The following is a 26617-nucleotide window of genomic DNA, read 5'->3' as shown; positions in this document are numbered from 1 at the left end:
TAGTAAAAAAAAAAAAAACACTAATGAAGACGAGGTTGGTATTTTTTTATTTTTTATGTTTCTTTTGCTCACGGCACACTGACGATCATGCATTCGGGGTGGGGGGGAGGGATCTCACTTTCAATACATTATGGATGTGCATGCCATGTACCTAGAGAGACACACACCCACCACCCACCACTAAAAAGAAATTAAAAAAAAAAATCAGATATTACAAACTAACTCATAACCAAAATACAAATAGGAAATAAATAAAAATAAAATAAATCAAAATAAATCAACCACACAGCAAAAAGTGTGAGAGAAGCAGAGATGAGAAAGAAAGAAAACACAAAGCGTGCACACACTGCACTTTGATATGTCATGCCAATATATCTGGAGCCCAGAAAGATGACAAGAAAAGAGAGAGAAAAAAGAAAGAGAAGGAGAGAGAGAGAAAACTATTTCACACTTGCATGCAATCAAAAATAAAAATACCAAACAAACCCATAATAATAAAAAAAACTCAAAACCAAACAGAAATGTCCCCAAAACCTCTAACCCCAAACACATGGAAGGTGAAGGGGGACGAAAGGAGAGGGAGGGAGAAGAGCAAGTGAATTCAATGTGTTTTGCTTAGATGTTGTTAGTGGTTTAAAGGGAAGATGGAGGAAAATAGATCGAGGCCAGGAGAAGATAGGCGAGTCACCAGACGTGGACATGCCATGCAGAGTGTGTACTGAAACAAACAACCGGCTGAGCTCCTGTCGGCCACGGCAGGTAGAGGTCAGAAAGAGAGAAAGTGAGAGAGAGAGCAAGAGGGAGGAGGAGGAGAGAAAGAGGAGGGAGGGAAGTGGGGAAAAATCAGGAGAAAGAGGACAACTCCGGCCAGTTTGCCTGTAATAGCCGTTGCCACAACAAAAGGATGAGAGAAAAAGAGAGCCTTCACCACCACGGACTAGAGGCCCTGCAATGGTTCTTATCTAGAAACCTTCAGAGGAAAAAAACAAAAACCAAAAGGGGATAAAAAAGCAAAATGAAAACCAAAGCAAAAGAGAGAAAGCTAAACTCAAAACAAGGGACAAAAACCCCAACAATTTATCACTGGAATGGAAAAGAAGAACTAGAGAGGGAGGTGAAGAAACCAATGAAAGAAACGTCCAAACCCCATTTCCAGAAGAGTTGTGTTAGTTGCTTTTATTGCTCATTTTTCCATTAAAAAAGAAAAAAAAAAAAAAAAGAAGGGGGAAAAAAAAGTGTTTCAATGAAATTAAAATAAAGGAAGAAGTAAGTATAAAGGAGGGGGGAAAAAGAGGGGGTAGGGGGAGGAAAAGGCAGGTAACACACGGCAAACCCAAAAAAAGAGACAATAAGAATGATATCTACCAGACAATGTAGTTTGTTTACCATAGCGTGTCCAATGCCTGAGTGCTTTGCGGAAAAGGGGGAAGAAAGGAAATTAAAAAATCGTGAACAGAACGATTGTTAATTAAAATAACTAAAAGCAAAGATGAGTCGTTAGGGTGTTAGTACATTAGTTGGTTAGTAAAAATGACACATTGCATGAATGGTCTAGTGTTAGTCTTTCAAAAAAAGGCATGGGGCACCTGAGACACACAAAGTGAGAAAGAGGACAATATGACCAGGACTCTATGGGGAACCATGCCACCATCTAGACTGTAAAGAAGGAGGGTGCTGCCTAGTCTTCCCACCCTGGTATTAGTCATTAACTTCAACCCTCATATACATTATCCAGGACTGAAGCAAAGTTAAAACAGTGCAATACTTACTCTCCAAATGCCCATCAAGGTGCTTCCCTCAAACAAGAGCCTTACCCTCAGAGATGTACAGGCACAGCACACAGTCCGCCCCTTCAGCACAAACCCAACCATGACTCCCTTCTTCCACCCACCACCACCCACCTACATTCCTGCTCCTCTTCCAAGCCTCACTACCCTCAAGTGTTGCAGAGTATCACAAGCAGGCCAATATTTCCTTTGGCTGGAGGATGCAGATGAAGACGAGTCCAAGACTCTGAGTCTTCCTTCCAAGTTTCCCAATCTGGAGGTTTCTTTACAGCAGGTGAGTTTGTGACTTTCAGGAGAAGCACACAAAAATGCCTGTAGCTCACTTCTGTCATCCGAGACTATAGGAATTGAACCTCTCCTACTGCAGGAAGAAATGTGTCGAGGAATTGCATAGGAAGAATTATGTTGCTTGTGTCAAGGTTGAAGACAGAAGATTGACAAGATTTAGTGTCTCTCCTGTTATACTGCATCTATATTACAGAGGAGCTAGGAGAAGTCACCAGTCAGTTCACTTTGTTGGGCTTAGCAGAACTTTGCAGATGCTTTGTTAATCCCTTCCAAGGCATGCAGATGCCAACTGTTCAAACCTACACATTGTTTCTTGTTTGCTGTTTAGCAGGTGGGGAACTCAATATCTTTACAGCAGATTTTGCATGGTGACTAGCTTCAGTGTTAATAGGGAAGTGCAGCCTGTGGAGGCTCCAAGTCCTTCTTCCAGTGTGACTGAAGTTGGCAAGAACTATCCTAAATTACACAAGCAAGATCTATCCTGCCTCATGTAAAAACTATCTGCTTGCAAATTTCAGAGAATTGTGCATTGACTAAGGAAATAAGTTTGTGAAAACTTTGTGGCATCAAACATGTCTATTTTATTTGTCTATGGGAATGAAATAATAATATTCTGTACTTGGGTATAACGAGCACAAACTCCTGAATTCTTCATCAGGGAAGTCTCACTCGCAGTGATATGTTATGTTAGTAAACTCATTTTTACAAACAAGGGAGTTGAAGTATGGGATGGGAGGAAGAGCACGCTAAAAATGAGACAAGAGTGTCAGCAGCAGACGTGGGGATAGTCACACGAAGTCTGACTTTAAGTCTCCTCTGCTCCTCCTCCCACCAGACCACACTGCCCCAAACATGCTCTGAAAACCCTGGTAAAATACAGCCATGATCCTATTTCTAAGTAAAGGTTTCTCAGGAGGCAGAAAGAAGGTTTAGTTTTAACTGAAATAATAAGATAAATAAACAAGGAGATTTGTTTTGACATTAACAATCACTACTCAAGGGAATCTGTGGGTTCACTTGGTTTGTCTCTAAAGAGATTAACTGCCGTGATAGTCATTCAATCTAAAAAAAAGCAGCACTTAGTACTCTCGTAGCTTAGCTACAAAACATTTAACAATTCCAAAAAGTACTGGGCAAAAGTCCAGCTATTTAAAGTTCTGCTCTAATTTTACAAACAGCCAAAAAATTATGCAAATACTCCTCCCCCTTTTCACAACCCCAAAAAGAGCAGAGGAAAAGGCTGGATAGCATCCTGAAGCTGCTGATAGCCCCTTTACCTGGAATTGGTTTAGCTTTGGATCGTATTCTTGGAATTTCTAATTATTTTTTTTAGGTTAATTTTAAAGAGAAATATATTCATTTTCAGTGCAATGTTTTCAACCAATTACAAGGAGGCTACTGATTTCCTTATAAAGCCTCAATATTCAGGGGCAATGGTTTTTGTTGGGGTTTTTTGTTTGGGTTTGGAGAGCAGTTTTTGAGGAAACATGAGCACAGCCAGAAACAAGACTTCCAAGTGACCTACGTTATGCTGCAATGTTACAGCTAAATTTATGTCTGGAAAGATGCAGAGTGGATAATTTCTCACATACAAAATTTTTTAGGATATACAAAATTATATTGGATGCAATAAAGGACAAAAAGTATAATTTCATAAATGATAAATAATCTTTGTCCTTTATTACATCTTCTATATGAAGATATCAAAGCACTTCACAGGTTCATAGTCTGTCTGAAAAATAGTTAAGTATTTTGCAGATAGAGAAACTCTGTCTCATGTACACACTGACAAAACCAGGAGATATGAGCTGCTGGGAGCTGCTGTCAGAACAGAGGAAAACAAAACTCCTTCATCCTGTGCTTTATTTAGAATGGTGTGTCTATCTATTTTTTTGTTAAATGAAGCATTTATAAGGTCAGGACACAGAGTAACCATTCTTACATGTGTCCTGAAAAATGTCCACAGCAGGTATTAATTAGTTATCAGTCATTCAAATTTTCAATCTTTTTCAAAATCTTTATCCTGAAGATTGAAGGTTTTTAAGACTTCTTCATCGCTAGTAATATCAATTGAAAGTAAGAAAGCACGGGACCTGACAGGAAGGCTGCAACATTCAAGTTTTCTCCTTATTGAAAACTGTGGTTGAACTTACCAATAATTTTTGGATGACAACTTTCAGGATTAGCAGGATTGCTTCACCTCAAGGCCTCATCAATTCCAGTTTTGGGGGGAGTTTTAGGTTCTGGGTCAAAGTCTTAATTTTTGAGACTGAACTTGATCAGAAGTTAAAATGGAAGTATCCAGGGAAAAGATGACTTAAAAAAATTCCAGTCTTATTGATATTTATTGGTTGAACTCTACTCTGTCATGCCTATCTATACAATTGGACCCCTAATCACCTCTGCTACTTATTTTTAATTTGATTTTAAGACTGGACTTTCTTTGGAAAGAGCACAGACATGTTATTAAAACATCCTCTCTCTTGCCCAGTCAAATTGGGCCCATTAAGAATTCAGGATCGCATGATAAGATCCACACTGAATAGATCAGGAGAATTAAAATTTTGTGGTGCTGCTTAACTGGCAAGGGACTCACCTGCTTTCTAATAATCACCAAAGCACTGTCCTGGTCTAATCAAAGATAAAGAGGCATAGATGTATTTCCATTTAACCATGGACCAAGAAAAAATCACTAGCTGAAAGATTAGGAAAAGAAAGTGAGACTTCCCCGTCCACAGTTTTGTCTGTGACACTTCCTCACTTTCTGCTTCTTCAAGATCAAAACCAATCCTGGCATGAAGCAAGGATGCATTTTCCTTCAGGCACATTTTCCCATGGAAAACCAATTTCCAACAAAAATAAAAAGTATGCTTAACTAAAATGACCTATAAGCTATACTGAGATACTCAGAGACCAGCATCTGAAACCATCTAAAAATAAAAAACGTATCAAATAAGGCCATGTATTCTCACCACTCCAGACTGACAAACCCCAACCAGGTTGTGCACCTCCCTCTACTGGACTGATGGGAACGTGTGAACAAAATAGGATCATTAAGACCCATCCGCTACGTAAGAAATTAAATTTGCATCTGATATAAACTATTGAAAAAAGGCTCGTGTGGCCAGAAGTAAGAACCCTGCAGTCTCATGAATGTTTGAGACAGTTTTTTCATCAAAGACTCAGACATCCTGAGCATGTAGAAATACAAGGATTCACATGTGAAAGATAAATAAATATCTTCAGCTCCAAACCCAAACATTTAAAAGAAAGATATGAAGTCCCCATAACAGAGAAATTATCCACTGACATCTACTAACAGAGACTGTTTCTGATCCCTGGCACTGATTATCCTATACTCACAGATATGTTTTATCTTAGCTGCTGTAAAACGTTATGACGAAAGCTGTTTTCTCAGCAAATGACATTGTATAAACTCAAATAAAACTATTAAGGGTGGTGTTAATAATGAGAAAATGAACAGATCAAATTGTTTTCACAAATTGATTTTAAAATCTTAGCTTACAAACTATTTCTGCTGCCTCTACCAATCAGCAAGACAACAAATAGCTCCTATTCACAATCTAAACCTCATTTATCACGCAGCGGATGGGCCTTAGTGACTTGATATATTCACCAGCTTTCAGAGCAAGGATATTTAATTTTATCTTATCTATTTATGTCTGAATTTATATTTCATGAGGAAGGACTCGGGATTTTAAGACTAGCTTACTACCAAATACGTCACCTGATAAAGTTGTCTGCTTAGAAAAGCAGCATGCATATGTGCAAAATTACAGTTGTAAAATCAGAAAAATAATTACAAAATGGAATTGTAGGGTGCTGGATTGATCTGGGTTTGCTTGGCCTTTTTGGTCCTTCCACTTTTCCAGTCCTCACAGCCAACAGAAGAGTCTCATAGGCAGAGACATGAGAAATAAAGTAGAATCTCAGTATAGAAAGAAGGGGGGGAAAATCAAAAAGAAGAAAAGAAGAACAGAGAATCAAGAAGACTCAGAAAGACTCCAGCCAATTAATTCGAAAGCTATAAAGTTAAAATAATTATACACATACCCACCAGCCTGCATACCTGCACACTCACATGCACACATAAAAGAAAAGAAAAGAAAAAGTAAAATAAAAACAAAAGACATCCAGAATTAGAATTATGACATCATGGCAATGGTTAAACCAATTAACAAAACTGAAAGAAAAAGGAGAGAGGTGTAGAGCGTTGGCTGTTGGAAAAAGACTCTCTTCCCACAGTAATTAAATGCAACAAGAATATTACTGATTAGATTGAATCATAATTAAGGAAAAAATGAAATAAAAAAGAGAGAACAGAGAAAGAGAAAAGAAAAAGTAAAGTTATGTTACAAGTTTTTATTATTAAACCAAACTGGAAAAAAAAGAAAATTAATAAAGTGGAAATGAAGATATTGCAACAGGGATAAATTCCCATCAACTAATGTTTTTTTCATTGTCCTTTAGATACCAAGATCCAGAAAAGGTGGAGGAACTCTAGCAATTCCACTAAGCATCCCCCATTTCTCCATTACGCTCTCCCATCTGCCCATCCCAATAAAATAGAACAAAATTTTCCCCAGCGTTTTCTCCCCTTCACCATTACCTGCCGCAGGTTGCGTGTCACCTTAACGTCATGCCACGCGTTGTCATTGAACTTGCCATTGACCGGCTCCACAATGGCCTCGAAGGCCCCAGACCCCAGGTTAATGACCAATGAGACTGCACCATCTTTCAGGGCCAGGTTGACATAATCAGCTGACTTGCCGGTGTGCAGAATGAGCCCGTTGCGCTGCCATGTCTTGAAGGACAGAGTGATCTCATCGCTGCTGCTCTGGATGGGGTTTTGCGAGAGGTCATAGCAAAGGTATTCGGAACCACGGAAAGTGGCCATGTTCTCATCTCGTGCTGGAAAAAAAAAGGAAACAAAAGAACTATTCAGCAGTCGGCCAAGAAGAGATTTAAGTTTGTCATGAAATTTCTAAGCAATCCCACAGCGCTGTTAATGTTCTATGCAACTATATATCATGGCATGCTAATGACTGTACAGCTCTTCTTGTAGTATGGCTATCAAGAGAATTAATGGCAGGGTCCTCAGTACTGAAGAATTTCAGCGCTCTGTTTTCAGTTTTACTGCAGCACTGTCACCATAGGGACTGTTCAAAAGTATGCAGCAGAGTTTAGGAAAAGTACATTTAAAGACACTGCTATAAGACACTTCACATCCTTTTGGGGAGAATAATGGAAAATTCTACTATTGACAACGTGACCATCACGTACGCGTCATTCCAAAAGAAACCAACTTTTCCCAAAGATTAGTATTTAGATTCATCGCTATTGTCATCTGAACTTATCTTAACCCATCTGCCAGGCAATTTAAGACAGGCATCAGAATATAATTCTGTTCAACTGAGTGAGAGACCAAGCAGACAAGAGAGCCACATGAAGTGTCCTATAGTTTCCTTCTCTGACAGCATGAGAGAAGTCCACATAAAACATTTTGTCCACAGGCATTATCTTTTTCATACAGGAAAAAATAAACACAGGGAAGTTATTCACAGCATGTGATGTGAAATATTTCCTCATTAAGGAAAAAAATCTCTTATGTACAGTAAAGAAAACCACTGAACTAATTTCTTAGCAACTGGAGGCAACATCTGAATACCATAAAAATCCTTCATGTGAAGCCTGCTTCCCGGTACCTGGGCTTCCACAGTACCTCAGAGATAGCTCTGCTGCCATATTGCACCCGTGTGACTCGAGCCAGCTGTGTATCCCGGGTTTGCCCAGTGGAAGAAATACAGGATGGTGATGGCCCTGCAGGAGGGCTGTCCACAGCCCATTCCTATCACTGCCATCTGGGGGAAAATGGTACTTACAATGGAATCTATACAGATCCCCCAACTCTGTATTGCACCATCTTTCTGACTCCCAGCTGTGACAGCAAGTCTGAGCACGAATAACTAGATAGTACAAGCAGCCAAGCTATCATTGCTTACAATCCATTGCATAAGGCGAGTGCTGGTGCTATTGCCATTGACATTAATAGCATTTTTCTGCTTCATTTTGTCTCGTTTAGTAATCCTAATACAGATTAGCCAGAATTTATTGGTACAAGACTGAAGGGAAATACTTGTCATAGCCATTCTTAAAAAATAACTACATGGTAAAATCTGTGCCCTCAAAGCATGAAACAGTGGTGACAAAACAGCACAGCGTTGCAACATGAACATATATCATCCTTAAGTGATAGGTCTGCTTTAAGCAGAGACTTTTGCAGTCTTGATTGAGGGTATCACTGAATGAACTCATTATAAAATCTGGGTACTTTGAGGCAGCAGTAGTGTGTGTGTGTACTTATGTAAGCGAATCACATGTCTATGCACCCCTGCGAGCAAACAGTAAGACAGTACAGGTTGGGAGCCAACTGGCTCAAAAGCAGCTGTACAGAAGACCACCTGAGGGCTTCAGCAGACATGTTGAGCACAAGTCAGCAGTGCCTGCCCTTTCGGCAAAGGCCGGCTGCATCCTGGGTGCTTTTAGCAAGAATGCAGCCAGCAGGCCGAGGGAAGTGATTCTTCCCCTAATGGACACTTGTGAGATCACATCAGGAGTACTCTGTCCGGTGTTGAGCTCCCTTGTATAAAAATGGCTTCAACATACTGGACTGAGTCCAGCAAAGAGCCACCACAACACTCAAGGTGCCGGAGTAGGTGACATGTATGGAGAGGCTGAGAGAGTTGGATTTGTTCTGCCTCAAGGAGAGGCAACTCAAGGGAAATCTTATTGCTCTCTGCAATGACTTAATGGGAGAGCACAGAGAAGATGGAGCCAAATTCTTCTCAGAGGTCTGCAGAAGAAGGGTGAGAGGCAACAGACACAGCTGAAATACAAGAAATTCTCATTCTATAAAAAAAATGTTTCATCTTGAGGATGGACAAACCCTAGGAAGGGACTAGAGAGACTGTGAAATCTCCATCCTTAGAAATACCAAAAACTTGATTACGCACAGTCCTGAGCTGCCTGCTCTAACTGGACCTGCTCTGAGCTAGTGGTTGGATTACACAGCCTCTTGTGTAATTACCCTTCCAAATTACTTGGTTCTATGATTCTATTCTGAATACATTTAACTACCACCAAGGAGTGCATATGCTTGTGTCAGTGTTCAACCAGCCTAAGCACAGAGGGCTGATATTGATTGCAGTTTTGGAAGTCAGAGCCGAGCGTTTAACAACCCTCTCCACAATGATAATTCCCCTGCCTAGTCACTCCCGATCCATTGGAAGGGAACATGTTACAATCAAGTCAGACACATGCTCTATGTACCTGCAGGTAATTCCCATCAAATAGCTGGCGTCTGAGGGCAGGAGTCAAACACAATCATCATGACTGAGCCTTTTTTCCACAGCCACAGATGTGCAAAGCCCTGAATACACATTTGACGTCTTTTCAAAGGGGGGTGCGGGGGGTTGATTGTTCACTCAGTACAAGACATATTAATAGGGCTCATTTACACTTTCTCAGCCACTTAGATGAAATTTCACTGGTCTACTCCATACAAAGGAGAAGGCAAAGAGTATATTAGTAATCTAAGCAGTAAGTTAAGGCAACCACTGCAGACTCATCAAAACAGAGTAGAGCAAATTCAGAGAGATATTACTCTTACTTGTACCACTGTTTTTAATATAAGTTGCTATCAACCCACTTCTGCATGCAACTACATCATCTGCCTGTTTCTTCCAGTCATCTGCTGCTGACCCTTGTCACAGATGGGATTCTGGACCTGATCCATCTTTGTATTCTTCCTGTTCTTGGGAGAATGTCACCTATTTGTGTTTCATATGTTGTTACAGCTTTTTTTTTTTTCCTTCCTCCTGTGGCTGCTCTGGATAGACATTCAAATTTGCAGATCACCACACACTAAAATCTCTCTGGGGTGCACTGGCCAATCCAAATTCACACCTGCCCACCCCATGTCACATAAGCACAACTCCCAGGTTGTGGGAGTGCGGTGGGTTGACCCTGGCCGGGGGCCAGGTGCCCACCAGAGCCGCTCTCTCACACCCCCTCCTTCACTAGACAGGGGAGAAAGGGTATAATGAAAGGCTTGTGGGTCAAGATAAGAACAGGAGGAGATCACTCACTAATTGTTGTCACGAGCAAAACAGACTGAACTTAGAGAGAAAATTCATTACCAAACAAAACAGAGTAGAGCAATGAGAAATAAAATCAAATCTTAAAACACCTTCCCCCACCCCTCCCATCTTCCCGGGCTTAACTTCACTCCTAGTTTCAACCTCCGCCCCCCTCAGCAGCACAGGGTGACAAGGAATGGGGGTTACGGTCAGTTCATCACATGTTGTCTCTGCCGCTTCTTTGTCCTCAGAGGGAGGACTGCTCTCATCATTCCCCTGCTCCAGCATGGAGTCACTCTCATGGGAGACAGTCCTTCACAAACTGCTCCAACGTGAGTCCTTCCCACAGGCTACAGTCCTTCACAAACTGCTCCAGCGTGGGTCTCTCCCACGGGGTGCAGACCTTCAGGAGCAAACTGCTCCAGCATGGGGTCACCCACGGGGTCACAAGTCCTGCCAGCAAACCTGCCCTGGCGTGGGCTCCCCTCTTCATGGGTCCACCGGTCCGGCCAGGAACTTGCTCCAGCGTGGGCTTCCCACGGGCCGCAGCCTCCTTCAGGTGCCTCCACCTGCTCCGGCGTGGGGTCCTCCATGGGCTGCAGGTGGAATCTCTACACCCCCTCTTCCTCCATGGGCTGCAGGGGGACAGCCTGCTTCACCATGGTCTTCACCACAGGCTGCAGGGGGATCTCTGCTCTGGCGCCTGGAGCACCTCCTCCCCCTCCTTCTGCACTGACCTTGGTGTCTGCAGAGTTTCTTACATCTTCTCACTCCTCTCTCCGGCTGCAAAAGCTCTCTCCCTAACTTGTTTTTTCTTCTTCTTAAATATGTTATCACAGAGGCGCTGATTGGCTTGGCCTTGGCCAGCGGCGGGTCTGTCTTGGAGCTGGCTGGCATTGGCTCTGTCAGACACAGGGGAAGCTTCTGGCAGCTTCTCACAGAAGCCACCCCTGTAGCCCCCCCGCTACCAAAACCTTGCCACGCAAACCCAATACAGGGAGTCAACATATTCTCTAAAACTGAATTGTCCAAACCACTAATTCTTAAACAGTTTACCAGTGGCCATGTGGATGACTGGTTTACCAGTTTCATGAATCAGTCACATGTCTCTTTAGTACACAGATTAGGCTCCAATCGCCAAAGAGCTTGACTGTGTGTTCCTCCGAGTAGCCTGTGTCAGACCACATGAAAGGCTTTTTACCAAGTACAGCCTTTCCATGCCATCCTGCTGTTAGGACACTCTGACATATGTGATGGCTATGATCCTGAAGCACATGAGAATTACCAGAGAGCATGGAGAGGAAAAAGGGATACAGGTTCTCTGCACAATGTATAAAAAGAAGAAGCCCCAAGTAGGCTGCAGGTCTCACGGTATTTCCACATGCTTTCAGGCGCAGTCTGGTGACGTCTGGAAGACCAGAGAGTGGTGAAGCACTTGTTATTTGTTAGCTCTTGACCCCTGTGCTGTACATTTCTGAAGGCTCCACAAATTGTCCTGTGATATTTACAGCTTCTATATTCTTTAAACAGTGGTAGTACACCAAAGAGCCTCTGCATAGCAACACAGCTAACCTAGAATAGCTACGCTTAAGGCCCAACTCAAAATCAACAGGAATCCTCGGTTTATGTTACATGGAGCAATAGATGAAACACTAGTTTTGCTGGGATGTGAAAACCTTATCATAGTAAGTGATATTAACTTGAATTGATGATCTGGCTGCTCAAGTGTGACAAAGCAACTGCATAAAATAACATTTACTTAATACAGCATTTAGAATATGTTTGCAAACTCTTGATTTATACATGATTTGTGAGATTTAATTTTTAACTCAGTTAATACCAGACAAATTTACAAAAATCAGAATCTGAAAGCAGGTTAGCACATGTAAGTAATTAAATCTTCCTTGTCACTCATCAATATTAATCTAAACCCATTATTTATTTTCTAACACATTCACATAACTAAATTCTCTGCAACAGCTGGGATTTGCAGACATCTGAGACCTGTACAAAACTCCACATTCAGACTATAAACCTTTGACATATTCAAAGCCTCACAGAAATCACCAGAGTAGAAGCAAAACTCTGGATCTTCAAACTGACCAATACAGACCTTTTCCTTGAATGAGTTGCCCATCACTTTAAGAAGTGGGAAAACATTATCCTTTTCTGACTAATCACTAACAGGCACAACTAGCACATTAAGCAGTTACCTTCACCATCCCGCTGCAAAGCCAGTTTTGCAGGTCTCAGATCTATACCTGTTTGAATCCCTAAATCAGCTATCAGTACATACTACAGGCTGATAGCAAGAACAGAAACAAAAGCACAACCAACAACCACCTAAGCCAAGTTCCTGGCTCTCATCCCTGCAAAAAACCCAGAGCTTGCTGACTCTCAGGTTCCCAGAAGACATAAAGACTGGGGATCTTTCCATATTGCATATGGCCTGTTCAGTAGATCCAGATGGTAATTTTAACTTCAGTTTTTATGGGCAAAGCTGTTCCTATGTGTTCCTGTCAAAGCTCTTTCTACAAAGGAGGACTGAAATATTCAGAATCCACAGCATCACTAAGAGGTAGAGAAACCTTGGCATTTTGATTTATGTATGAGGAAACCAATGCACAGACATTTTAATGGACTTACTCATGGCCACCAAGAAAATCAATAGCAGAGGAGGCATTTGAGTTCAGGAGCTCCTAGCTCCCCATCCAGGGCTCATTCCACAGGTTCTCATACATTCATGGAGGGAAACCAACCTCCTATTTTTCTCCAGTCCTGCCCGGAAGCCTCCCCAGCAAAGAGCCTCCAAAGCTTTCGATGAAGCCTGAAAATAAATACTTCATGACCGTGAAGTTGAAAACAGCAAATCCTAGAAGCACTGATTCTGCCCAGGGGCATGAAGTTTAATATTCAACAAAAGCAATATCTCATGTAATAGGATTTCTAGCCTTAGACACAATTAGGAAATATTTAGAAAACTACAAAATGGACAGTGACTTTTCTGAAGTCTCCTGAAGAAAATTTCAAGTAGCTCTCTTAAAAACAAGTCAGCTGCTCATGCTCTCATCTTCTGTCAAAACCCACTGCATTACAGGTATACTCTGAGGCAGTCCCTGTCTCATTGGAGTTTGGTTCACAGCCAACATTGGAGCATGTCTTCTGTCAGTGAGAAAAGCAAACTCTCTGTACTGCTTCAGAATTAATAACCACTCCAGTGTTTGGTGGGATTTACCTTATCTGAGCGGTTTGCTGTGCTTTGCACAGAAGAGCTGGTGCTGTCTGATAATCTAGGAAGGGTCTAACACTGTCAAGCATCAGGCTTCTCTGCCAAAGCAGCGTGCATTAATGACAGAGGCAGCAGAACAGCCAGGTACTCCCTTGACCTTTTGTCAAACAGAGGTCAACAAGGAAAATAGTATTTACAGGAAACTTTTCGCCCTACCACTTAACAGTTCTCTGTGACTTTGGAAAAATCCTACAGGTATGGAACTTATCTTACGAAAAAACTGCTTCCAAAGTTGGCCTCTGACCACAGAACCATTATTAAAATACAGGACTACCATCCACCATGGCAAGGGAAAAAACCCCAAAAGAACCAAATCCAACCTCACCACGAATCCAGAACACAGAAGGAAAAGTATCAATGTACTCAATTATCTGTCCACAATTTAAGTTAGTGCAATAAGGATATAACACAGTGTTATAACATACAGTTACGTAGAAGGCCTAAGTGCAAGAAGTAAAAAAAGGCAGAAGTTCTCACTGTTGGCATTACTCCTGCTGCCTGAATGATGGACTCTCCTCACCCAAGGACATGCTAATGGAATCAGTAGAGTATTACAGCAGAGCCATGGTACCTAGTGGCTATGAATCTACTGCACTTGGGCATCAGCTGTGCTTTCAGCAGCGTGATATTTAACACAAGGAAACTATCTAGTTTATTTCTGATGGGATGAGTGGCTAACATCATAATCCCAGCAAGCACAATTGAACTCAGTATTTCTGGGAAAAAATTTTGTGGCAGTCTTCCTGTACTGCTGAAATTAACAGGTATTCCTGCTTTGCCACTGTATAGCTGGGTATGGACACGACTAAATGTCTTTGTGCCAGTGCATATAACTTTGCCTCCTTTCTATGTTAAGTCTTACACCATAAACAATAGACCTAATATTTTAAAATTCTAATGGAGCTGCCGGAAATCTTTTGACCCAAGTCACACTGAAGTCTGAAAAGAATAAATTCTACACGTGAACCATGTGAACTAAGGGGAAAATAGACTTAGAAGCTGTTCTAGATGATGAGCCGTGAGAGATCAAGGCATTACCTCCCAAAGGTTGGGGCAGAACCCCAGTCTGGGCAAACCCCCATGAAATCTACTAGGAGGCAATTCTGTTCTGGGCAGAAGGATTGTCCTGGGAGTCACCTATAACAGGTATGATCCTCAACAACGTTACAGAACAATGAACGATTTATGTTCCAAGTCACTTTCGCATGTATCTGATGTTCCCTCAGAGGTTAGGGGAGGAGAAACTGTACATCAAATGTCACAGAAAATAAGTCAGCCAACACCTCTGAAGGACAAAAAAGGTGAACTATTTCCATCACCTTCCGAAAGAGTTGTCCAACAACTGAATGCTGAAACCCTAATGAAAGCCCTCAGAAGCAGTCAAAGCAGCTCACCCAGATTCATGTTATTAAAACAAAGCTGGATAGTTTAGTAACCATCAGGCTGTTATTTTAAAGAGATGGTGACAGACTCCAGTAACAGCTAAACAGCAGATAACTGCATCCTCCATTAAGCTGTCCAAATCCTTTTGTTGCATTCCTCCTTTCTAGCCTTTGGGCAGGAAAAATAATACATCCAAATAGTTCAGGTTTTTCTAGTCTGATCATTCTTCACACCGCCTGATTGAATCAGTGACACTACTAATCAAACCCTCTCGTAAGGTCCTGTGCTCTCTCTCTCACATACATACTTCTGTGCTCTCAATAATCAAAAGCAAACATTTGTTTGAAAAGTCTTACAGAGCTTATTTAATTATTTAGATACATAAGAAATAGTGTGCAAAACATTATTCTACGCATGGAGCATCTTCTAAGCATCGCCAACAGTGATACTGTTATGTGGAAGCTTTCAGAGTCATATCATACACTGCATTTATATTCCACAAACTGTAAGGTAAGAACATCTAAGTCATCTTATACATCATAATGAGATGACTGAACTGATTGCATTGATAAAACGTTATAAAAAGAATATTACTTCTAACTTCAAAGAAATTATGGGAATAAATTTTCAGAAGAAAAAGAATTTTTACTGTTGGAAAAAAACTATCTGTAAAATCACAGAAAGAGGTTATACTGGAGCAGATCAAGTTCTGAGTTGGAGTCCCACAGTAAAAAGAGTAGTTTCCCAAATTCTTACTAGCTTTAAACCATTCTGGGTAATGTTAGATTTTCCAGAAATATCATTTATTGTTTCCTCAGGCCCCTCACTTATTGTATCTACATGATTTGTAACTTGGAAGCAGAGAAGAATCACAGTAACAACATCAGAAACCATGTAGGTAAGAATCAATGGAGGACAACATCTCTCATGTTTAAGAGATAAAAAGAGCAACGGTGAGATGCATTCTGACAATGCTCTTTCAGTGCTGAACTCAAATTTTGCACACGGTGTAGCAGCTCTGATCCTACCCAAAAAGCTCTTTAATCTCACCAATAAGAGCAAAGGAAGCATTATGTTACACCAGAGAATGTCAAGTCCCTAGCACAAATCGTGCCCTCTCCTCCATTACCTGCTGCTTTACACATTACCCTTTGAGTCTGAAGGAAAACGCTAATTAAAAGGTCGTCAAATTTAAGCCCAGAAGAGATCAAGAACATGTAGCAATACAATGAGTGTTTGTCTTTTTGTCAGACCTAACCAATCTATCACTTCCCCGAGCTCCAAAGCTTGTAATGAAAACAGGAGAAAGAACTGCTTTCTCTAAAGATGCTGCACGAGAGCTCCAGAGCTGCAGGTTCCACCTCCGCTTGCTGCTGCCTGCCTCCTTGGATGATGCTTTTTGGGCTGGCTCCTACACAGAGCACACTCTGTCCCCCTGGACTGAAAACCATGCCTACGAGGTCCAGAACCAGCCCTGCAAAGTGACTTAGGTCTCCTGATGAATTTGGGCCACTGCACAGCAAAGACTGAGAGCAAAGGGAGGAAACAGGCATGACAGTGCCTGAATCTTTAACCCAAAGAAAGGAAGAATATCCCATAGGCTCCTAATCCTCAAACAGTTGACGTGTACTATCTAATGGAAAATGTATAAAGCAGTTTCCATGTATCACTTTCGCATATCAATGATAGAGCCAATAGTCCGTTAGAAGTATGACTGCTTTAAAATTTCTGGAGTATGCACCTACTAAATATACAATTGAAGTTCATACCATATCAACAAATGAAAATTCACACAAATGAAAAGCTATTTTGCTTCTCAACCCTGGAAGACTCTTCACTCAACAGTATATTGCTGTCCTTTCATCAAAATCTCCTACAAGAAGAAAAAAAAATATCAGCAGTATCACAGAAAAACTCCTAGTTAGTCTACTATTCAGCATAGACAGAGATTATTTAAACCTAGATTCACCAAAATATGATCCACAGATTCCCTACTGACTCTCTAAAACCACCTTTTCTGTTGGGAAGCAGAAAACAGAAAGGTCTGAAAAAGAATCCAAACCTGTGTGAATCAACCATTTACTACAGAAATCACCCACCAGCATCATTTGCTCCAATACCACACAAAATAGCTGAACAATGCATTCATAAAACCTTTTCGCTAAAATGCTTTGATGACAAAAGTATTAGTACTACAATAACGAAAACAAATAAATAAGATGACATATGTCTACAAAAGATTATAGCATATGGTTGGTAACATCATTTTTTAAATTGCTCACAAAAATTGATCTAAATGACAAACTACAGGTGTAGAAGTTAGAACCTGAGCATTTTATCCTCGACTTTGCCACTGATTTACTGTGCAACCTGAGGCACTTAATTAACCTCAGCTGCCTCCATCTGTACTACAAAGATAACAAAAATATAGGTTAAGTCCTTGAGACCTATGGGAAAAGAGCGCTCTACGAGCTTAATAAAACTTCTCTGCAAAACAAGAAATGTTCCACAGCTGTGAGGAGAAGCCACATGCCAATTCAGTGTATAAAGCAGTGTCCAGAGTGTCCTGGCATCCTTCTCTCCACCTATTTTCCATTGTTTGCCAAGTACAAACAACGGTGCTGGTATCAGTGCGCGATGGTGCATTCTCTGCCATTTGCAAAGAAACAATAAACTCCGAGTATCGGTCTGACTGTGGCACTATGTACTTAGAGCTGTGCTTGTTATTTATTTTCTGATCAACTGGTCAAAGAGACAGAAAAAATAATCCTGTGACAATGTCTTGCTTAACCAAAAATGAAATTTAACAATTTTGTTTTACACTTCCTTAAAAATACATTTCTTAAAAAACTAGAGCTCCATTTTAAAATAAAAGCATGAAACATTTATTTTGAAATGAATGATGCTGAATAAATCAATTTTAAAAAATAATTTGCCTGAAACAATTTGATATATTCATATAAATTTACGATTTCTTTTGGATGAATAAAGCATACTTTTTTCTTTTCATTTCTCTGAATGATTGTGCTACTCGCACTCCCAGCTCTAGAAGGTGCAGGAAAAGTGTGGCGTTCCAACTAATTTTGTAAGGAGATGAGATACCATGATGATGTGCTGGGCATAAGAACCGCTCTAGATTCCTCACTGCTGAGCATGGGTGAGGACAATTCCCATTGCTACTGTCTTTACTTTTTCTTATGTTTTTATTTTGCTCTGTATTTCTTATAGTTTACTTATTTTCCTGGTGCATCATTCTAAAACATAAGGATGCCAATCTCTGAACATAACACCCAGCAGAAATGTTTCCTTACAGACTGAATGTTCAGCAAAGTGCAAACCGACCAGAGAGAGAACATCGCAGCACCATGAACATAAAACTCAAGAGGTAACATATTCACTAGCCCTGCTCTCACAGACATATCTCTATAGTAGAGCAGGGTAAGAGCATGCAAGTACACAGCTAAGCTCTGAATTCACCAGCTTTTTTATCTTACATTGAACAAAAGCATTGTTTTATACAGATCCTGCTTTTTTAAAAAACTGAAGCATCTTGCATGCCAACAAGCAACGTTATATTCACCGCCTTAGAGCGTTACTGTTCTTCCGCAGCAATCTGTATCCCAGTTGCAACCCCCAGTTCCACACTACCCTTACTCTTCTAGCCTATTAAAAAAAAGAAGTCAAACACCAAATACTAATCTTGATGCTAAGTATTTAGACCTGTTTATTATTGGGTGTAGATTCAAGGGCACTAACGTTCAGCTAATAAAACAGGATGCACTTGTGGCATTTTTGTTCCCTACTATACTGAAGACAAGGTCTTCCCCAGACTTTCTGGCCTTAGTAAAAAGCCATAGCATTAGGAAGAAGAACGCTAGGTAGCTATCGCAGTTTTCCCTACATGTGTGATAGGACTGGTCCTGTTTGGGAAAAAACATTGGAGCTGTTGGTGGGAGTCTTCCAAGACTAACTGCAGGAATCAACAAAAAAAATTTACACCAACATTGAGAGAAAGTAAGTTGCAAAGCGCATTCAGAACAAAAGCACATCTAAGGAGCCCAGCAGGAGGAGAAATTCCTGCTTTCACTGAAGGGCACTATTTTAGAAAACTGCTGGAAGCTCTCAAAGACAGGGGCTGGAAGGAGACAAGCAGAGGGGCAGTGCTGTAAGAGGTGTACGTGTGCACTTGTGTATGCACACGCACCTGTGTTAGCAGCGGCCTTCCAGCAGGCGTCACGCTTGCTGTTGAGCAGGCAGCCCTTTGGGCATCCTTCCAGCGTGAAGCGTGAGTAGAAAAAGAGTTAACACTAATCACTATAATAGCACAATAATGATCCACAAAATTATTCTTTTCAGTACCAGCGAGCGGTATTGAAAGCCATGCCCGTGGGAAAGGGGAGATGCAAAGGAAGGTGAAAAGCAAAGGTGAGGTGGAAGAGAGATGCAGAGCAGCGCATGAGACTGGTATCACAGAGACTGCAGTAATGTCAGCTCCTCACAGCTTTAGTATTACTGGAGACTGTGTACGTGTGGAACCCCAGTACTGCCACGGTATCAAAACACACTGCCAAACACTACTGCTGCCCTTCACGTATGCTCTTTGTGAGACATCATTAAGACCGTTTATGAAAGTAGCAGTATCCAAATCCAATTTGAGGCACAACGATTCTTCTCAAAACAAAGCCATAGGCAAGGGCCTGTTACAAGCTGGCAGAGCAGCTTTAGCCAGTAATTATTTAGGGGCAAAAATGTGTGCATTTGTATGCAATGAGAAACAGGCTAGGCTTCTGCTATGTCTACACAGCAGCGTTTTTACCAGGGCAGTGGACGTGTATATGCAGGTATAGGCAGTACAGTTGCACAGCTACTTCTGTGGAAAGGCAAATAAAGTGCACCTGAACAAACATGATATATACGCATAAAGAGGAGATGTGCCCTTTGTTACAGCATGAAAGGAAGCAGGCATTAGATTTACAAGAGAGCAAGAAAAACACAAAACCACCTTGGAGCGGCTATGCACGCATATAGTGTAAAATGTGGGAGAATTAACATCCTCGTACACCTTACAGTGCACATGTGAGGGCGGGAATGAAATGATCTCCCCCATGTAACTTCAGGGCACATGAGGACTTACACGCACACAGATGTATACAGAGAAAATGAATGCGCATCTTGACCAAGTGCAAATACAGGAGCGAATGCATACTATCTCAGGGTCTAAGCATAGACACCGATGGTGCGCGAGGACACAAGCGTGGTGGAAGCGTTACCGAGCCCCAACGTTGTGCGCAGGGGTAGAGGGAGGGTGTGCCAGTATTTCTGGCGCATGCTCCAACTTCATCCTGGGCTTTTTCCCTTCCTGCTTCAGGTTTTTTTCTGCGGCAGAGCAGACTCCATGTCTACAGGGAAGATGCTTAATGAGTCAAATCCAATCTCTCTAATGCCTTATCAGTTGTGGACAGGCCTGTTTCTGACAGCTGACCTTTCCCACTGCATGCTGCTGAAAAACCCATACACCACAAACAATTAACACAATGCTGAAAACATAAAGCTGAAGGAAGGGAAGACTCTAGACCATTACAGACAGAAGCGAGAGAGTGATGCACATAAAAATGACAGAGAGCAGCTATGCAAGGGTTTGATTCCACCTTATTTTGCCACACACACATTTTATTATCTTCTTTACAGCTTGGCTGTAGCAAAGCTATGTGCAAAAACAAGGCCCATGTAAAACAAGAAAGGAAAGCAAAGAGGACAGGAAAACTCTTGTGAGGTATATAATGACATTAAGCCCACGCACAAATAAATACATGCCTGTATAAATATATGCAAAGCTGATACAAGGAGCAAAGTTACTTACTAGAAAACAAAAGCACACAGAGCAGAGGAGGTGAAGACAAGCATCATCCTGCCATTCTATACCTCTCCTCTTGTGGGACTAGCTCCTAACAGCTCATAGATAAATACATTCATTAAAAGAACTAAACTACGCTACATACACCTGAATTAGGAACGTCAAAAATAATAAAACCTATCAAATAATCTCTTCTAATAATGACAAGGAGGCTCATCCCATGAAGAGTGCAACTCTAGTTCTAAGTAAGCAGAAGGCTGCTTCTCTTCAGAGGCACAAACACCTACACATAAAGTGGATGGTCTAGTCAGGTATCCAAGGATTTGCTGCCCCAGAAAGGCTCACAGAAAATCTGCGTGTTCTCAGCTCTGATGCCAGCTCAGTACGAGAATTGGGCAAGCCATACACAACGAATTTTCTGAAGTTTTCTCTTCGCTAACATGATTTTCTCTAATAGCTTCATGCCACCAACATGCTTGAAGATCAGGGCCAACGTATCTCAAATTTCAAGAGCCAGTCCTGGGCACACGGAATTCCCATGCAGATTTGAAAAAGCAGACATCAATCTTTTGTGCAATAGTCTCCCTGTATCTACAAAAGACAGCACAGCCTACTATTACCAAACGTTTTGGGTTTTTACTATTATTGCATTGCAGTAACAGACACTCAAAAGGGGACATGCTCTTCCATTTTAGTAACTCCTTATATTTACAGAATAGGAGGTAGATGACGCTGAGTAAAGTTCACAGAATAAAAGTTTGCCAGAAGCTCCACAAAAGCATCTAATTCATCTAGGAGCTTGTAGAAAACTAAGCATGCTTTTGAAGCTTTTACAGGCAATCCAGACAAGACTGAGAAACAGGAGTGGGTTAAGAGGTATAGAAAGTCATCTGAGGTCAGAGAGCAGGGAAAGCTCAACAGAAGCACAATAAATGTTTCAGTTTAGCATCTCTATCTGGTAAAGATGCTAATGAACAAAAAAGGTACTTAAGGCAAAAGTATTCCAGCTAATCACTAGAAGTAGACAAAACCTCTTCAAACACCACCAAACCAAAAAGATTTTGAAAACAAATTTCATTATGGTGGAGGTTTTTTGTGTTCAACTGAAAAATTTGTATCATGATTGTAGTTGTTTCTTGGCTATTTCCATATGGTCTTTTGATATATACATATTATATGCATTTATTTCAATGCAATAAAATTTCATGCTTAGCATATACTGTAAATCTCTAAAAATAGTTATCAGGTCACCTCTTTTCACAAATTTCTGAAATTATCTATGCTATTTAGAATAATAGATCATAATTATTCTATCAGTTCATTCAAAATTAGTGACTTCATATCATCAGTGAAGTGACTTCCATATCTTGATGTGACAGCACCAAGAATGAGCCCAGCTGTTTTCATTATTTCAAGCTACTGGGTAGCACAATCTTATTAAAGTCATGTACAAGTTATCAACACTGGATAGCAACTAAAAAAAAAAAATAAAAACACAACAGCCAAATCAGTACTTCTCTTCAGTACTATATGCCAAACTCTGAACCCACTGGCCCTGATAAAAATTAGGAGTAATTTTACAGTAATCAGTGAAGAAATACTGCTGGATGTAAGACAGCAATCATGCTGGTATCTGTGTTCATGTTATTCTTCCTAAGCCTGTTGCTAGAAGGTCAGAACTGATGTAATGCTTACTCTTACAAGCAAAGCCCAGCTGCTGTAAAAAATGACTTTTCAAATCTCCCTGCAGGAAATGTGACACAGCCCTTGTGTTCCAACTACTGTTGATAAATGTGTGTTTCTCTTTCGGTTCAGAAAGGTACTGCCGTTATTTTCCTGGAGATGAGTTTGCCCTGGAGGGTCTTGATTTCTGTGGTTTTGTGTTTTGGGGTTTGCTTTGTTTTGAATAGCGAAGACTCTTATTCTAATCTAAACACCAGGGGGACTTGTATAGTTTATAAATATTTTCCAACCTCTATTTTGCCATAGTGTTGTCCCTCTTCAAGCTGTTCCCCCCACTTGAACAACTCCATTAGCCCACCGCCAGCAGGATCTGGCTATTTTGGAACTGAAAGCTGGTCAGAGGTTTTGGGAAGGAGGGATGGCAGTTTTGGTCAAGATCCACAGAGCAAACCCTTGTGTATCCTTGTACATGGCCAGAGTGAGGGATCATTGAAGCCCCTGCTATGTGGAAAGGATTTGTATTTTTAAAATACAAGACAACTCTGAAAACGGACTTTGCCAGAGCAACCTCCAGAGCCTCCAGGTTAATTGTCTCTTGACAGCTATCTGGTCAGAAGTGCTCAGTTCCAATCAAAATAACTGGATTTTTTTCCTTGTAACTGCTAGCTCTGCCACTACTTTGTGGAGTCACAGACAAGCTGGGATCTTGTTGCGCGCTATCCCTAGCAACAGAATTTTAGCAGACCAAGTTCTACTCATAATGCCACGATCTTATCGGGCTGCTGAAGAAGGATTGTTGGCAGAATTTGGCCCTGACATTGTAATTTTAAAAGATATTCTGTTAATACGCATATCAGAATAAGGTTTAACTTATTTTCTCAGAACCGTATCGGCTCTGCAGAGCTAAGAAAAATAAGAGGGGGGAAATAATATATAATTATATAAATTTATATAATTGATCTTAATATACATGCATATATCTGCAGTTTTATTCTTACACTCAGGCAATTGTACTAAAAAAAAAAAAAAAAAAAGAAGCTCCAATAAGTATTTTTTCCCCAATCTTAAACAACTTTTTCTTGCTTGTAACTATACTTCAATCCCACAAAAGGAAACTGCATAACTTAACTACTTTGGGAGGACAAAGGAGCAAGAGAACTCACTGCAAATAGTACCTACCAATAGCAAAAGCTTTTGCACAGTTACCCGATGACTTACAACATTAAGCTCCCCCATCTGCAGTCCACAGAAGATCATAGTTGTTCCTGCTGCTATCTATACAAATTTCTGGGGTGTTACTTCCCTGTTTCTTTGTCATACAGATGACTAGCTAGATTTCAAACTTCTGCAATCTGCTTGGTTTGACCATACTGCGATGCATAAATCACAAGACAAAGTTGGTGCCCACCTCACCAGCAATATTTACTTGAATGGCCCCTACAAAGAATGGTAGTTTTTAAAAAAAAGTTCTCAAGCTGCAGAGATATCGGCAGACAAACGTTCGTGCTGACCTTATGATTTCATAGCATCTGACAGAACAAGCTTGTTAGCCCCTAAGATTCTGTTTCTGAACAGGGGTGAATTAAGAACTCATTTTCAAGCTCTTACAAGAACTGTCCCAGCTCCTGGGTGATTCTAGTGTGGTTTATAAGTACGTGCTGAAACTGCTTCATTTGGCAGAACTAAGGCTGCCAGGCCCCAAAAGACAAAAATGATCCTTGATGGGAATTGTAATCATCAACCAACTACAGTTTCTGATAGTCATGCAAGCTCCAGTCAGAACATTGCTGTGATGAAGAACACAGGCAGTGTGGCTGGTCCTGCTTATCCTGCAAGGTGTTGCAGCCCTGCAGTCATGCAAGCCTCCAGCCTCCACCTGTGCCTGCTTTTTCACCTCCATAAGAGAGAGAAATTGCTACAACCAATACATAAATACAGCAATTCCTAGAGCAGACTGTTTCTTGTGCATATAGCTCTGCATCGACATTGCACAACCACTAAGGCTTAAAATGCAGTTGGGTATATGATCTTTCTTAGCTGCAAGGTGAGTTTAAAGGAGCAGAAAGAAATTACAGCAACGGGAAACTTAGCTTTTGCACATCAAGCAGCGACCCTGACTGAGAGGCTGGACACTCATGTTTTTATGCAACAGGCAAGCGTGTAGACCACATCACATCAGCTACTTCATGGTAGCTGCCCACATGTGTTGCTTTACCCTTCAGTAAATGCAAGGCAGCTCACACCTCAATGTGAATACGCTAGGTTAGCTTGTTTTCCCTCAGAATTACAAGTGCACACGTGTGGTTGTTTTGGAATAGGTAAATTTACAATCTAGCTTGCCTCAGAACAATTTGTTGTTATAGCAATAGCCTGAGTCAGCTACCTCCTTTCCAGTACCACCCGCCTGGTATTACTTTAAATTCTTTCAGTATTTGGGTTTTTCATTAAAATGTTCTGGGATTCTTCCCAAGCTCCCTGGGTAGTTGTGCTGGTTTGGGCTGGGCTAGAGTTAATTTTTGTCATAATAGCTAGTATGGGGCTATGCTTTGGATTTGTGCTGAAAAACAGCGTTGATAACACAGGGATGTTTTCGTTAGTGCTGAGCAGAGCTTACACAGAGCCAAGTCCTCTTCTGCCTCTCACACCACCCCACCAGCGAGTAGGCTAGGAGTGCACAGGGACTTGGGACGGGATAGATGACCCCAACTGACCAAAGGGATATTCCATACCATACAACGCCATGCTCAGCATATAAAGCTAGGGGAAGAAGGAAGGGTGGGATGTTCAGAGTGATGGCGTTTGTCTTCCCAAGTAACAGTCACATGTGATGGAGCCCTGCTTTCCTGGGGATGGCTGAACACCTGCCTGCCCATGGGAAGTAGTGAATGAATTCCTTGCTTTGTTCGCATGTGGCTTTTGATTTGCTTATTAAACTGTCTTTACCTCAACCTATGAGTTTTCTCACTTTCACCCTTCCAATTCTCTCCCCTGTCCCACCAGGGGAGCGAGCACATGGCTGTGCAGTGCTTACCTGCTGGCTGGGGTTAAACCACAACAGTAGTGCTAAAGACAAACGCACTGGTTCCCGGATTGAACATCAAATGTCAATGGCTCCAGCCCTCTTTCACCTCCTTGGTTGCATTTTCTGTGAATTACTACTCATAAACACCATCCATAACCTGTAACATCTGAGTTTATCAGTTATTTCCCTACTGCTGCATCTGCCTGCCTGAGCTGTTAAGCTTCCACGGGGATCGACATACACCTCTGATAAAGGAATGTTTGTTTGCTAACTGCTTCATATTGATGTGTTTACAGTGAACACCGGCACAAAGGGAGGGGGAATAACAGATTAGGGACCAGTTCAATCAGGTTATTTTTATAACACTTATAATATGCATGTGGTTACAAACAGACTTCGTGACTTTATTTCAATATGCAGAACCACAACAGGAAAAACTTTTTTTTTTTAACCATCTGGCATCACACCATAGCAATCAGCTTTAAAGGCAGATACATGGGAAATAACTCATACTTGATGTTCCTGCTTGATTCTAAATAAGTCAATATGCCCTTATAAAGTGGTCAATAGAAGCTCAGATTACGAAATCAACAGATGACCACAAGAAAGTATGTTCAGTAAACATTGGAGCATCATCCTCAATGCAGATTTTGCCAACCAATTTGCTAGATCTTTATAACAATCTGCTGGAGGTCTCTAACTTTGCCTTCTGCTCACTAGCATTCCCACAGCCCACTCAGTGCAACAGGTTGCCTGCTTTGGAATAACCACATGGCTGTGTGGGAGCAGATCACTGGATGGGCTAGTTATAAATGATCCACACGTGACAAACCTGTATCACAAAACAATCCATGCAATGCACTCGTTGATTGGCTTAGCAGAAGCCAGCAACTGAATGAACTATGGACATTAAATTCCTCTCCAGAGCAACTTTCTGAACCAGGGAAAGCTCTGATGTATGCCCGTTAGCCATCTGTATGGCATTTCAATCAAAGATGACTCTCTTAGCTTCAGACTCATCTCCTGCATCTAATTGTTTTCTATTTAGGCTGTTAATGATGGATAGGGAGCATGAAAAACAAAAGGTGAAAGGGACATAAGAACAGGTAGTGATGGAAGACATTTTAAAAGCCAAAAATGAACCTGCCTTAT

At 41.2% G+C, this 26617-nt stretch overlaps 1 protein-coding gene across 2 annotated transcripts in view; it reads right to left on the bottom strand.

Annotated features, from left to right (window-relative positions):
• Nucleotides 1-26617, bottom strand: part of NRXN3 (neurexin 3) — a 1025935-nt gene that overhangs the window by 751722 nt on the left and 247596 nt on the right. For both annotated transcript variants that reach the window (XM_054826970.1, XM_054826962.1), the window contains 2 exons: nt 6706-7007; nt 1366-1410 (listed from right to left, as the gene is read on the bottom strand). In XM_054826970.1, the coding sequence (XP_054682945.1) occupies nt 1366-1410; nt 6706-7007 (347 nt within the window). The remainder of the gene's footprint in view (nt 1-1365; nt 1411-6705; nt 7008-26617) is intronic.

Source organism: Grus americana, chromosome 5, assembly GCF_028858705.1.
Source record: "Grus americana isolate bGruAme1 chromosome 5, bGruAme1.mat, whole genome shotgun sequence".
In the NCBI taxonomy this organism is placed as follows: domain Eukaryota; kingdom Metazoa; phylum Chordata; class Aves; order Gruiformes; family Gruidae; genus Grus; species Grus americana.
This window is presented reverse-complemented; position numbering and strand designations above follow the sequence as displayed.